This window comes from Sinocyclocheilus anshuiensis, unplaced genomic scaffold, assembly GCF_001515605.1.
Source record: "Sinocyclocheilus anshuiensis isolate Anshui unplaced genomic scaffold, SAMN03320099.WGS_v1.1 scaffold810, whole genome shotgun sequence".
NCBI classification, from domain to species: Eukaryota; Metazoa; Chordata; class Actinopteri; order Cypriniformes; family Cyprinidae; genus Sinocyclocheilus; species Sinocyclocheilus anshuiensis.
This window is the reverse complement of record NW_015542409.1, coordinates 448046-461964: the sequence shown is the minus strand read 5'-3', so window position 1 is coordinate 461964 and position 13919 is coordinate 448046. Positions and strand designations below refer to the sequence as shown.

At 35.0% G+C, this 13919-nt stretch overlaps 1 protein-coding gene across 1 annotated transcript in view; it reads right to left on the bottom strand.

The window, feature by feature from the left end:
* Positions 1-4720: 4720 nt before the first annotated feature.
* The window catches only part of LOC107693219 (fibronectin type III domain-containing protein 1-like), a 35358-nt gene continuing 26159 nt past the window's right edge, over positions 4721-13919 (bottom strand). Inside the window, exons 16-22 of the mRNA XM_016492511.1 lie at positions 11738-11974; positions 9701-9809; positions 6049-6128; positions 5924-5953; positions 5512-5673; positions 5176-5298; positions 4721-5037 (exon numbers count right to left, since the gene is read on the bottom strand). Of these exons, the coding sequence (XP_016347997.1) occupies positions 4922-5037; positions 5176-5298; positions 5512-5673; positions 5924-5953; positions 6049-6128; positions 9701-9809; positions 11738-11974 (857 nt within the window). The 3' untranslated portion in view covers positions 4721-4921. The remainder of the gene's footprint in view (positions 5038-5175; positions 5299-5511; positions 5674-5923; positions 5954-6048; positions 6129-9700; positions 9810-11737; positions 11975-13919) is intronic.

Below are 13919 nucleotides of genomic sequence, written 5' to 3'. Positions count from 1 at the left end.
ACAAGATAAAAATGAAACGTGAATATAATTCACATGAATGTCTGATAATATGTTACAAGCTCTGATATACAGATATATACACATACTGTATGTAACCAGATCTTGCATTAATGAGTTCCAGATCTAGTGTATTTTGTCTCTGTTCAATGACCATTAATTTTCCATCACAGTGAGGCCCTTTCTAAGCACATTCCCATTTATGGATGAAAAAAAAAACTTTTTTCATTTGTTTTTTTTATCATTCCATTTGAAAAGATTACTTTTGAACCAATGTTGTTATTGTTGACTAAAAAAAAATATTTTTGGTAATTTAAATAAATAGAGAAGAAAAAGAAAAGAAAAGAAATAGAAATAAATCAAAGTTTTAACATTAGATGAAATGTTGCCTTAACGGACATATAGTATAAGCTGCTCATGTACCAAAATGACTAAAACTAGAACTGAAATAATAAAAAAATGACTAATAATAATAATAATAATAATAATAACAATAATAATAATAAAAGAAATGTCAAAAGCACATAGCAAAATTACAAAAATACAAAAAAAATTATTTGAATTATGTGAATTATTAATTGAACATAAATATATTTAGCATAATAAATCATAAATCTAAAATAATATTTTTATCTGCTGTTAATTGTATCAGAAAGTTATGGGAAATATAATTTCTTAAAGGTGGGATGTGAATACATAAAGTATTGTGCACCATTTCATTTATGTTCATCTTATGCTTCAATCTTAAAGCTTTGTATTACATATTTTTTTGCATTATATATTATTCTGTATATTTTTGTCTTCGTGTGTTTCCTACGTTACACCAAAATCTGACCTGTGATGTAAGACTTTTCTAAGCTAGTGCCAAATTGTGTTGTCAACAATGCTTTAATTTACAGCCTTACACACTCTCTTATGTGTCCTAATGGTGCACAAAACACTTTACACACACCAGCACAACCTTTGACTGCTTTTAAACGATTTTACAGCGGTGGGCCTTTTGCCCTTCACCACAGAGAGGCCAGTACCTCTCACAAAGCACAGCGGTTTTACGCATGACTAAACTGGGTGCCAAACATGGCATTACAGAGATTAATTTTAAATGATCAATCACACCCTGGGACTGGTGGTAGTTTTAAAACATTAAACTCTGCCAGATTGGCAGGGAAACCCAGTCTATGTAAATCTATGTTAAAAGTACACAGGGTACATATTAAACTTCCAGGCGCTAGAAAAACACCAGAGCTTGGATATAAATGACTTATCTGTCCTGGTCAAACTTGTGTGAGACTTACTGAAAGCCAGAATCCTTCTCCTATATAGGAGTCAATGAATTCATGATGGGGACATGATCCCAATAATGTAGTAGCCTTATTGATTGTCACTGTAAAGACCTGCTAAAGTCATTCTGTCATGTTCTGGATTGTATAGCGTGGACATAAAAACTCAAACTGGCCCTCAGCACAGTCTGCTGTAGTCTGGCACCGGCTGAGGCTGGTAATCTTGCACAGATACTCTGAGTAAGACAAAGCACAGAGAGGCAGAAATTATTCACTTATCAAGACACATGTAGATCGTATCTGGATGTCACTCTGTGCCAAATGTATTAAACAGAACTTTACCTCAGCATTTGTAAATGTATTCTTGTGCAAAAAAAAAAAATATTTTGAGAGAATACTGCTTTCAGTTTACGTCTCATTGCTTTGCGATGCTCTTTATAGCACATTAACACATTTCTTGTTGCAGTACATTTATTTGACAGAATTCAGTAATAATTAATGAACTCCCAGTGTGTATTTGAGAAATATTAATGACTCAAACAAATCAATAACAGATAAACATGCAGCTACGGTGGATTATAAGCATTATGGCATTTTTTTTCAGCAGGTTAATCGCTCTCTCACCCACTTTCTTTGCTCTCTCTTTCCTGACTTTCTTTCGATGATTTAATCCTTTTAGTATGAGTGGTAACATTTTCCAGCCCAAGTAGCGCATGACCTACTTTGAAAAGAGATGCACAAATAGCATGTGGAAAACAGTTTAGATCCTGATTTGACTTCATTTTTAATAACTATACTGTTATCCAAAATTTTTGCTAATTGTGTCCCATATTTATATATAAGAAAACCGGGTCTCATCTGAAGAAAATCACTTACCAAATAGCATTTCTTGTTAAATTACATTGATACAACATCCAAAAAGAAAAATAGACAAAATCCGGATTTACAAACACATTGTAAATCTTCAGAACTGTTGAAATGAACCACATTACAAGGAAGTCGTAATTGCTTGGTTTTGCCTACAGGCGTTAGGGTTTACAAAAGCATCTGGCCAAAACAAAAGAGGGAACACTACGTGTGTAGCCATTAATAGGATTGTTTAACAGAGTTTGATGCCTCACATGTGTGGTTCTCCACAGAATTAAAGGGTAATGGTTTTTTAATGCTTTAATTCCCAGTGTAGCTTCATTGGGCAGACACTCATTATTGTCAATGATTTTTTCAAAACACTACATGCTTAATGGCTTTATTAAGTAAAATAATAAGTAGTAAAGTAAAGTATCTATAATACTTTATAAGTAAAATATCTTTGATAAGCAAATGACCTTTTATGACCTAATTTTATGCCACAGATTAGTCATAAAATACCTCAAATATAAATAATTGCACACAGACCTGTATATGGAAATTCTGTCATGTTGCCCAGTGGAAACTGCCATCAGTAAAATTATGAACTTTACTCCGCAGCCAATCAGAAACGTACATTTTGGCCCTTGAAATGTTTCATTTTACCGGATGGTTTCAGGTCTCTCTGATTCCATTATTGCTTGGAAAAATGTAAGTGAAGTGTGTGACATGTAGTGCTATCTTTTGTTGGAGTGATGTAAACAACTTGAAACCTTAGATATTTGATTATGGTTCCCATGTGGCAATGTTATGTGGCCGTTGCGATGACAAGATCACTGACCAGCTCAGATTTCCCTCATGTTCTCCAAACCCACGACATCTTCCATGTTTGTAAATATATTTACCACAAGATATTGTTTCATTGCACGCCACTCTGCATGAAAGTCATAAAGTGCTTTTGTAGAAACAGTCTTTCTCTCACCCGCTTCCTCTTTTAACATCTTTAGCAGATGTGTTTGTCCAGTCTCGTTTTGCTCTCTCTCTCTGGCAACCCACATCAAACTCATTATCTATAAAGGCGGTTCCTCTTACAGAAGATGAATTGATACATTTAGATTTTCTTGTAAATAGCTAAACGTTTTAGATTTGATTTGCTTTGATTTGTGATTTGAGCTCTACAGATATTTGTTGACTGAATGAGGGCAAGTAAGGGCAAGCAAGGCAAGTCTACTCTTAAAATGGACAGATGATGTTCTAATATAGCTTAGTTATTGTCTGTTCTGGAAAATAATCATTTCAACACCAAACCCTGGAAAAACACATAAGAGATCCCTTAGGCATGTGGATTGTGACCGGATGCCAAATAAAACATCAGTGGATTTTACTTAATGATAAGGAAATGCTGTACTCACAGATAAGAATCTTGCTTTTTCTATTTCGATTTGAATCCAGCTGATGCCAGAGTGAGACTAATTATGGCAGGCAAGCCAAATGATGACGCACCTTTCTAACAATGCCAGAATATGTGACTGGATGCCAGTTATTGAGCAGGCATGCCATAAGTATTGTTTATTTTAATTGATGGGAAAGTATCCAGTCTTCTTCTTGTACAGAAGCTGGGAATAATAAATTAAAATGTAAAAAAGAGATATGAAGTGCAATAAAATTTATTGCGTGGCGTGTAGGAGGAAAGAGCTTTCTAGGTATTTGTAATTTTAGAAGTTATAGGCTTTTAAATGTGTCAGAATAAAGGGTTATTGCTAAAACACCTCATCCGAAAAAGATTTAGAATGGGAGGATCACTTATTACCACCTATTATTATGTGGAAAGCCCACCACAGCGGCATGACCACAAACACATACATTTCAATCAGAAAGAATTCAACCATTCTTGACAATGTGCTGGATGTATTAAGACAGTGACTGTAATATTTCCCTGACTTTTATTTTTGCTTTTTAGTACTCTGTTAATACACTGTGCACATAATAAAATGTACTCTTAGTTTTTTTTCTAGAAATGTAGCGGTGTGGGTATTCAAAGTTCGCAAAAGTGATTAGTAGTATTGCTGATCAATGTAATTCATATAAAATTGAATTAAAACTATAATATATAATATACAATTATTTTATATGATCTAACTTCTTATGCATCAATGGGAGATAAAAACGTTACATTTTCTCCATAGCACCTTTATTCAAATTTTAACCGTTCCTGAGAAAATAAAAATATTTTTTTCAGTCTGCCCTAATATGGGCAATACTTTCATGCCAACCTTTGTTCAAAAAGAGGGTAATACAGAAAATGTAAGATTACAAAACCTCAGCAAGTTATATAAACAACAGCAAACATCACTCACAGAAAATTTGTTACATCATCGCAAATGTCATCTTCCCAGACATTACGTAGTCATTTGATGTTGTGCTTTGATATTTAACTAGCCACTAATTTGTTTCTTTGAAGTTACTGTAAGATAAATATTCCAGGTGGAATGGAATGTGAAATAATTACTATTATGCAACACATGAAAACAAAACATTGTTAATACACTCAAATACACATGCTGCAATTTCCTCATATACAGACTTGATTTTTTCAAAAAGTGCTTGATATCGAATATGTAGAAATATTAGTGTTACTCAAAGTACTATATTCCTTCCGTCAGAAGCAGTTGCTATATGCTTTAGGTTTGGATGCCATGGTGAGCAATGGTTCACCTCTGTGATTGGCATATAGATATAGGAACAGAACATGTGGAATTTGATTGCCTGTGGAAATGTCCTCTTGGAGTTTCCCCCTGTTACCACTTTCCAGGGATTGGAACTCCACATTCATACCAGCCAACGAAAGGATGTGGTGTGCGCCTGCCGATGGCCCCGAAATTCACTGGCTCTTGTCTGTATGACCGATAATATCCTGAAATCCACAAACGGCATCATGTTACAGTGCTGACTGATCACCCTCTTAAGCGGCAGTAAGTAAACAGACACATGACGTTATGATCTGAGGCTCGAAGTGAAGACAAACTACAGAGCACGCTCATGTATGCCGTACCTTGAGCTGTGGGTAGGTTGAGGTAGAGATTGTGTGGTCCTGTTCTTCCATCTAGATAAGAGTCCACAAACTGGCAGTGGTCCTCTCCATGGCCAAATGTATCAGAAATGCTGTAGAACGGTTCTGAAATGGAAAACAGTCGTAGCTTGAGTATCCCTCAGGACCCAAACCTCAGACAGCGCCTTGTGTTTAGCTGAGGGAAACTGTGGTTTGGATCGGATTGCTCCAAGGCTTTTAGGCCAGCGCTCCGAAAACAGGGCGCTTCATATTACAGACACACTAATCATTAGATTAAAGTTTTAAATGTATTATGTTGTTAGAAAGAAAGGTCGGCACCTCTTAGTCCATCTCCCATGAAGATCTTATAGCGCAGCGAGTTGCAGAGGACGACGCCGACAAACTTCCTATACCAGGTGCGCTTGACAAACTGACTTCCTTTACAAGAACTGTGGGCGGGATTATACCTGAATGAGAATGGGATCCAGATGGGCTCCCCACCTAGAAAGGAAATGAATGGCAATTACAATTTTTATTTTAGGTCATTACTGTTGGAAAATATCACGAAAAAGGTAACAATGATGAATGTTTTGCTGGTTAGTGCAATCAAAACTGGTATACCAGCATTCAACACCAGCATACCAGCAATAAAAAAGTCACATATAGCACATTTAGCACTTTTTAGCACATCAGTGTTTTAAAGGTTAACTCAAACATACAGTAATATAACGTGTAATGATGTATCTCTTACCTGGGGGTCTCTCTATGAGCAGGGGATCATCTAGATAAAAAAAATAAAACAGAAATTTATTTGGTATTTATGAATATGTTTGAATCAAACAACCCTTATCTGGGTTCAAACAAAAGAAGACTCACCTGATTCTGTGACATACTTTAAAGTTTCACTGAGTGGCCCCAGTCCAAAGATATTCTTTGCTTGAACTTTGAAGTAATACCTGAGAACAAGAATGAAATCTGTATTTATTATTTTAAAATCATGGTTTGCTGTCATGAAGAGACTATTTTTTTTTTACAAAAGCACCTTATGTATGTATAAAACTCAAACACTCACTCCTAATGTTACAATGAGAGCATAAGGATTGAATGACACAGAAATGTATTAAAAGTGGAAAGAAAGAGAGAGAAAATTAATACAAATGAAAAGAAAGAAAAAGGAAAATGTGGTAATACTTTAGTATAGGAACCAATTCTCACTATTAACTAGTTGCTTATTAACATGACTATAATTATTAACATATTGGCTGTTTATTACTACTTATAAAGCACATATTCTGCATGACCATATTCTACATCCCTAATCCTACCCAATACCTAACCTTAACAACTACCTTACTAACTATTAATAAGCAGCAAATTAGGAGTTTATTGAGGCAAAAGTCATAGTTAATGGTTTGTTAATAGCAAGAATTGAACCTTAAAATAAAGTGTGAGCGATAATGTGTAGGAAAATAAAAAAGGAAATTAAAAAAGGAAAAGAAAAAGCATAGGAAATAAAACACACACACACAGATAATATAATAAATAAAAAATAATGGAAAATATACTTGCAATTTTCTGCCAGGACATTATCCAGTATAATTTTACGGATAAACGCTAACGGTTAACTGTAATATTTCCGTTGAAATTAAAATAGGATGGGAAAAAAGAAAAGAAAAAGAAAATGAAAAAGATGAAAAAAGGTTGGAAAATGAAAAGAAAAAGGGTAGGAAAAGGAAAAAAAAGAAAGGGCACAGTTAAATTTTTCATTAATAAAACATGCATGAGAGAAAGTTATAAGAGTGAGCCTCTGGCAAAAGAGAAGGCTAAAAAAGTGTAATGACAAGAAGAGACTGCATGTCAGAGGGTGAGCTAGAGAATAACACATCAACATGGAACTTCCAATCCGACGAAACCTCTTTGTGACAAATACCAGACCACAACCACTTATTCTGCTCTGACTCTGGCACATCCTTTACCTTAGAGGATAAATTAGACAAGTAAAGAAATTAAAACAGAGAAGTGTGATGAAGTTCAAAGGGCAGCGCTAACAGCACTCACAGCCTTCTGTTGTGCCAGTGAGAGGCTGTTCAGTAAGCTCACGCTTCACTTGGTTTAACTCAGGACCCGTTTAATGACATAAAAGCAGCACTGCTGGATCAAATTAGCACAGCCACGTGGAAACTCTGACCAAAATAAAGAGAAAATGGACAATTACAGTCAGACCGCCAGTGGAAGGGGGCCTGTCATATTTCAACTAGGATGTGTGTGTTACTGTTTCTGTGTCCACGTACAATTTTTCTTGTCCTTTTGACCATATATTATTAAGTATATGCGTATGTGCGTGTGTCCTATTTTTCCTTGTTCTTCTGACCATAACTCTTTATGGAATTGATGTAAGATCCAGTCTCGATATGGCATCCAAGTGGTTTGTCATTGTTACTTGGACTAAGAAGGAGCTGTTATTGTCCGCAGTCTAGACTATTCACCTAGTTCTAAAAGCTATTACAAATCATTCATAAAACTTATCAACACTTCATGGCTGAATTATAAAGTTGTCAGTCACTGAGCTCGGCTGAGAGGCTATAATAACAGAGGCTTCTAAATGAATCCCAGAGGACAATAAAAACAATTTCATCCTCACATTCCACACTTATGAACCAAACATCTCTAATGAGTGCATATGCATTCATGTGTTTTCTCAAGGTAGTGATGGAGAGAGCGCATCTGCCTGTCTGGGAAAGTGTACAAAACAAACGTCAATCAAACCTGGGGCGTTTCACACAGCTGCATGCATTTATGCATGCGTGAGTAACCCGTGTACAGGTCCAGACGAGATCTGCGCATGTTTTTTGCATTTTCTGCACTGATTTTAAAGCTAAATATGTGCTGAGAGTGCTACACTTTGAAATCATTACTGAATTAGCAAACACATTTAATGAATCAAAATTATTAAGGGATGTGCAGAACTTTCGGAATGACAGGCGTTCCAATTCTGTGGGACAGATCATGCCTGCTGTAATGCACCAATGCTTAGTGAAGAAAACGATTAGATGGGTCTGGTAGGCAGAAATGACTTCACATTTGTGGGAAATATCCAGACAGCCCATGAACACCTCCCATATCTACTGCTGCAAAAATGTGTTGGTAAGGGTTTACAACTATAAAGTAAGAGCAGCATTCAAGAAACAGACACATGTAGACACAGTGCAGTTCAGTCAATATGACTGAAATTGAGTCTTGTTTCTACAGCATAAAATAGCAGTTTCTCTAGCTCTTTTTTTTTGGAGGGTGACAGGTCAATAATTATTAAATAATTATTAGGGCTTTCAGTCTAAAATAATTAATGTCACTTAATCTTTTTTATAGTTAACATGACATTCTTTTTCTATGAAAGAAGATTAAATAATATGCTATTTGAAACTGAAATGTATGCAAGAGTGCTCTTTATTTGTTCAAAAACAACAAATTATTTCCACTATTGTTCAAAAATATTTGGTGTCAGTAAGATTTTGTAATGTTTTTGAAAGCGGTCTCTTTCGTGAACCAAGGCTGAATTTATTTCAGTAAATATTGTAAAATATTATTACAAATTTTCAGCAGTCATTACTTATTCTAAATCATAAGCTGATTTAGAGCATACGAAACATTTATTATTATTATTAATATTATTATTTATTATTATAAATTAAAATGATTACTAACAGTTGTGACGCTTTTTGTGGAGACTGATTCTTTTCAGCATTCTTTACTGAATAGGAAGTACAAAATAAATCTTTTGTAAAATATAAATATCTTTACTGTCAATTTTTTATTTTTTGTTTTCTGAAAAAAAGCTTTGATGATAATTAAATTTCACCATACTTAAAAAAAAAAAAGCCAAAAAAATTAATGAATGCAATTGATGTTTGTTAAACATCTTGTGTCTGAGTTTGATTTATCAGTTCCAATCTGCTCCAAAGATTCAGATTAGTTAGAAATCACACAATACAGAATACAACCGATATGATGTCAAACTGAATATATGCATTAACGAGTTAACTACGACACCCCAACTAATTATATATTAGTCCCCAGCTCCCTGTCACATATTTAACATATTCAACTACATCTTAGATCAGTTATCCTGTCAGAGATAGTTTCAGACTTAGCAAAAGATGTTTGGAAAAATATACATCACTATTTCTAGACGATGTTGCACAACAAGGGGAAGATAAATGACACTCATATAAATTTATGTTCAATAAAGTAAGTGTTAATGATTTTATAGCTTAGTATACCAGCAAGCCTCACAGACAGCTTCCCAGCATATTGTTGGAGTTCATGGATTAAGCATGATTTAGGAGGCCTCCCAAAAGATCTCCACTGAGAACTCAGACCTGCTTTGTATTTGTATTTTGTATTGTGGACTATAGAACACAGATGCTTAAATGTGCAAGCACAAGCATGCAGAAGCTTGTAAATTAGTTTATAAATTGATGGAATATGTTTGTGTCTGTGTGCATGAGATCTGTCACATGCTAGATCGCACCTGGAATTGGGCTTGAGATTTTCAACAGGGAGGTGGGTTCCACTTGAGGATCTGGTTGACCATCTGTTATTTAGGACATCATCATAGGATGCACTGTGTACCATATAGCCTATAAAAGAGAAGGCGAACAATTAAAGCATACTCTAAATGTGAGAGATTCAAAAACATTCAAATAAATGAGCATGTATTGGTCATGTCTGTGCAGAGATTCCTCAATATAATTCTAGTTCCTTATTATGTCATGGAAAGACTAAACTCCTGCCAAGGCAGCAGGATGTATATAAAGCACATGCGTGTATTTTCCATCATTTAATATGAAAGAGAGAGGCAGTGCAGGAGTGAAGCTTATGGAAGAAGGCAGGACGACTGAAAAGGAGTGAAGCAGAGTGGAGAAAAAAACATTTTTATTAAAAGAGATTGTTGAAGAAACAAGGTTCTGCAAGCAATGTCAGTTGTCGATAACCATCATTTGCTAACTTTACATCAAATACGATTCAAAAGTTTGGGCTCAGATTTTTCGGATGGATTTCTGGGGTCTGTGATGGCAACGCTGAATTTTCATTAGTCATTAGTCTTCACATATACAGTATACTGTATATGCACACACTAATAAATATGTTGAATTTGTAAATGTACAGTATCATGTACAAATAAATGCTTTAGGTCTAGTGATGCAAAAGGCACCATGAAACCACTACAGTAACATTAGACTGCCTTGTACAATTTTATTCAAGAGCATGAGGATGTTATTTTTCATGCGTTAAAAAAGTTGCTCCATTCATCTAAGCATCGGTTATCGGTTGTCAGTTGGCAGGGAATCCCCCGCATTTAAACCTCCGCACACATCATATCATGACACTAACAGTGGCTGTGGGAATTGCCTCCCTGTTTGTGTGAATCAGGATGAAACTGTCAGGGTCAATATATTAGAGAAGTGTTACATATAGTTTTGTGTTTTGTAATGCACATTAAATGGAAACCAGGCGGCATGTAAGACAGTTGGGGTACTTCAGAATAAGGTATTTCAGCGCACTATCCTCCATCTTATTTCAAAACAATACAAACAAAATTACGAAATTAAGCCAGCTTTATTGATTTTACAGTAAACACAGCTTTCTATTAAAGTGAGATATATTATGGAATGTGCCAATTCACAAATGACAGCGCTGTATGCCTGCACACTTAAGTGGATAGATCTGTCATGATGTACTCACCCTCATTTTATTCATTTCTTTCTTCTGTGGAACACAAAACAAGATGTTCTGAAGAATGTTGGGTGACCACTGATTTCCAATATATGGATGACAAAACCTTTCTCAAAATATCTTCTTTTATGTTCCACAGAAGAAAAATTCATGAATGGTTTGGAATGACACGAACAACAGAATTTTCATTGTTGGGTGAACTATCCCTTTAACGTCATGCTATTACCAAACGAGGAAAGCATGCAGTTAATTAGCTAATTGCATAGCAGTCTTTCTCAATTTTCAAATCACTAAATTCATGTTGAAATGTATGATGCGCCTTTTCTCTATCAGTATTTGGTGCTATAAATCTTTTTCAGTGTTGCTATCAAACAGGCCCATGCATGATTAACTTGCTTTATGAGATTTACACATTGCAGATAGGGAACAGAACATTATAAGATTAACCATAAACTGGATTGAGTGTTTTTCACATCTATTTGATGCATTCTAAGAAATCGCTGCACATTTGGTATGTTGGAAAAAGCAGCTGAAATGCAGTCCATGGAAAATAAAACCACTCATCTCGAGCATAAATCAAGTCATAAATAACGCAGGACTTGTTCAATTTAACAAAGTCATTTTTTCAACTGGGATCTTGACTTTAACCGTAAGCCTAAGTCCGATCTCCAAATGATATAAGTTGCAAAAGAAAGCTTGTAAATTTGTATATTACATCTAGCAAACATTGTGGTGAAACTTACAGACAACCAGAAGTCATTTTTTCACAGTTCTGCAATTGCAAAAGCATTTTTTTTTAAATAATAAAAAAGGAACTGCTACACACACTCACCAGACACCATGTCATCTTTCAGTGGAAGTGCCCAGTCCAAAATCACAAAGGAGTGACAGCCCTCCATAGCAACCACAGTGACATTATGGGGCTTGTTTTTGGGTGGCTGCTTTTGATTGATTGATTGTTGTTCCTTCTCCATCAAGTCTGCTAAGACATCCACTTGAAGGTACTCCAGAGCCTCGGTCAGGGAGCAGGGAGCTCCAGGGTCCTTACGGATGTAGTTTACATATGGAGCTGAGGAAAAGCAGAGAAAGGGAAAATATGTACATTTAGGAAATACGTTAAGGCAACTGCAATGTTGCTACTTTAATATAAAATGTTTTATTACAGTTTATAAGCAAATTAACAATTTGAGTGATGATCTGAACTGATCTTATAACATTAATTTCATAATGCCTTGTTTGTCCCCCAATTGCTTTTTTGGCAGCAACACTTGAGCTGATTGTATTTCACAAATTTGTGTGAAACCTGATCTGAACATCTGTAAAAAGTCACATGATCAAATAGAAATAGTGCAGAATTATACATATTTATTCTTAATTTTGCATCATAACTTTTGTTTTAAACTTTTCAAAATAAAAAATAATGAAATTAATTAATTTAGGTAAATCATTAATTTATAATTATTATAATTATAAATAATTAATTAATTTAGGTATACATAAAATCTTTTTTCAATGTGCTCTCAGACTTTGGACTGTATTATGTATACACTACTGTTCAAATGTTTTTGTTTGTTTGTTTTTAAAGGCTGCATTTATTTGATCAAAAATAAAGTAAAAACAGCAATATTGTGAAATAATAATATTGTAATATTGAATATTTAAATAGTAATATTGCAATATTATTTTGTATTTTAATATGTTTTAAAATATAACTTATTTCTGTGATGGCAAAGCTGAATTTTCAGCAGCCAAGTGTCACATGATATTTGTTTTTTCATAAATCATTTCTTATTATCAGTGTTGAAAACATTTGTGCTGTGTAATATTTCTTGTGGAAAGCATGATACAGTCATTTTTCCCTGATTCTTTGATGAATAAAAAGTTCAAAAGAACAATTTATTTGAAATTTGTAACAACATAAATGTATTTACTGTCACTTTTGACCAATTTAATGCATCCTTGCAGAGAAAAACTTTAGTGTAGTGAAAGACTGGCTTTCAATTTCAGTTTTAATTGCTGCAACTAGTAATACAAAAATAAAAAAAAAAACATCCACTGATATTTGTGCAAACTGACAACAAATAACATGGTGCTAGAAGTTCCGTTTAGTAAGCATTACATTTCTGTTGTGTTGTTTGCATTAGTTTGTTGTCCTAGTTTAAGAATGAATCCAATTTACTCTTGCTCGTGGTTACAGACAATAAAAGCTATCATTGTTGATATTTTGCTGTAGACTTTTTCCTGTTGGCTCAATGAAATTTTGTTATTTCTGTCGTCCCACACAGTGCCAGCTGGATCCGTAGCTGTGAACACTTCCAGAACCCCTCGTCCGATTGGGCCACAAGATTCACACCTGGAGCTAATCAAAAGCCCCATGTGATGTTGACTCTGATACAGAACAAAAAACACACTTCTGTGCATGTGCCTCCGCGGAGACTCAAACACACATACAAGCTGCACTCGTTACGGGTGTTAAACCAAAAGCCACAATACAGTGTGATGGGGAGAAAAACTGAACAATGCATAAGAATAAGCTTCAAGACACAGCTTCTATGTACTTCTCATACACACAGCAAGCACTACAGCTACTGCATTGACACCTACAGAGAGAGTCGTACGGCAAGGTGGGAGCAAACACAACAGAGATGCTTTGAAATATAGTGGACTTGTTGGTGGATCTGGAGAGCAGAGAACACCCGAGCATATTAAAGCCATAAATATTTAAGGAGACGTCTGAGGTTTGGGCCAGAAGGAAGCCGCTCTCAGCTGATATCAGCACATTTAGCTCATGGTGTTTTATTTAGGGCTTCTTTCTTGACATGTTTCTCTGTTTAAATGGCTTGCATATGTGTAAGTATGTGCCTGTTGTGCAGCCCAAAATCTGGAGTGTCAGGATTTATCTCTCCATGCATTGAGGATGAGACATTTTACCAAAGAGCTGTGTTATGGGTATGACGCTTGTTTTGGTGATGTTGACTTCTTTTAAGTGCTTCTCCTTAATCATAGACGCTTGC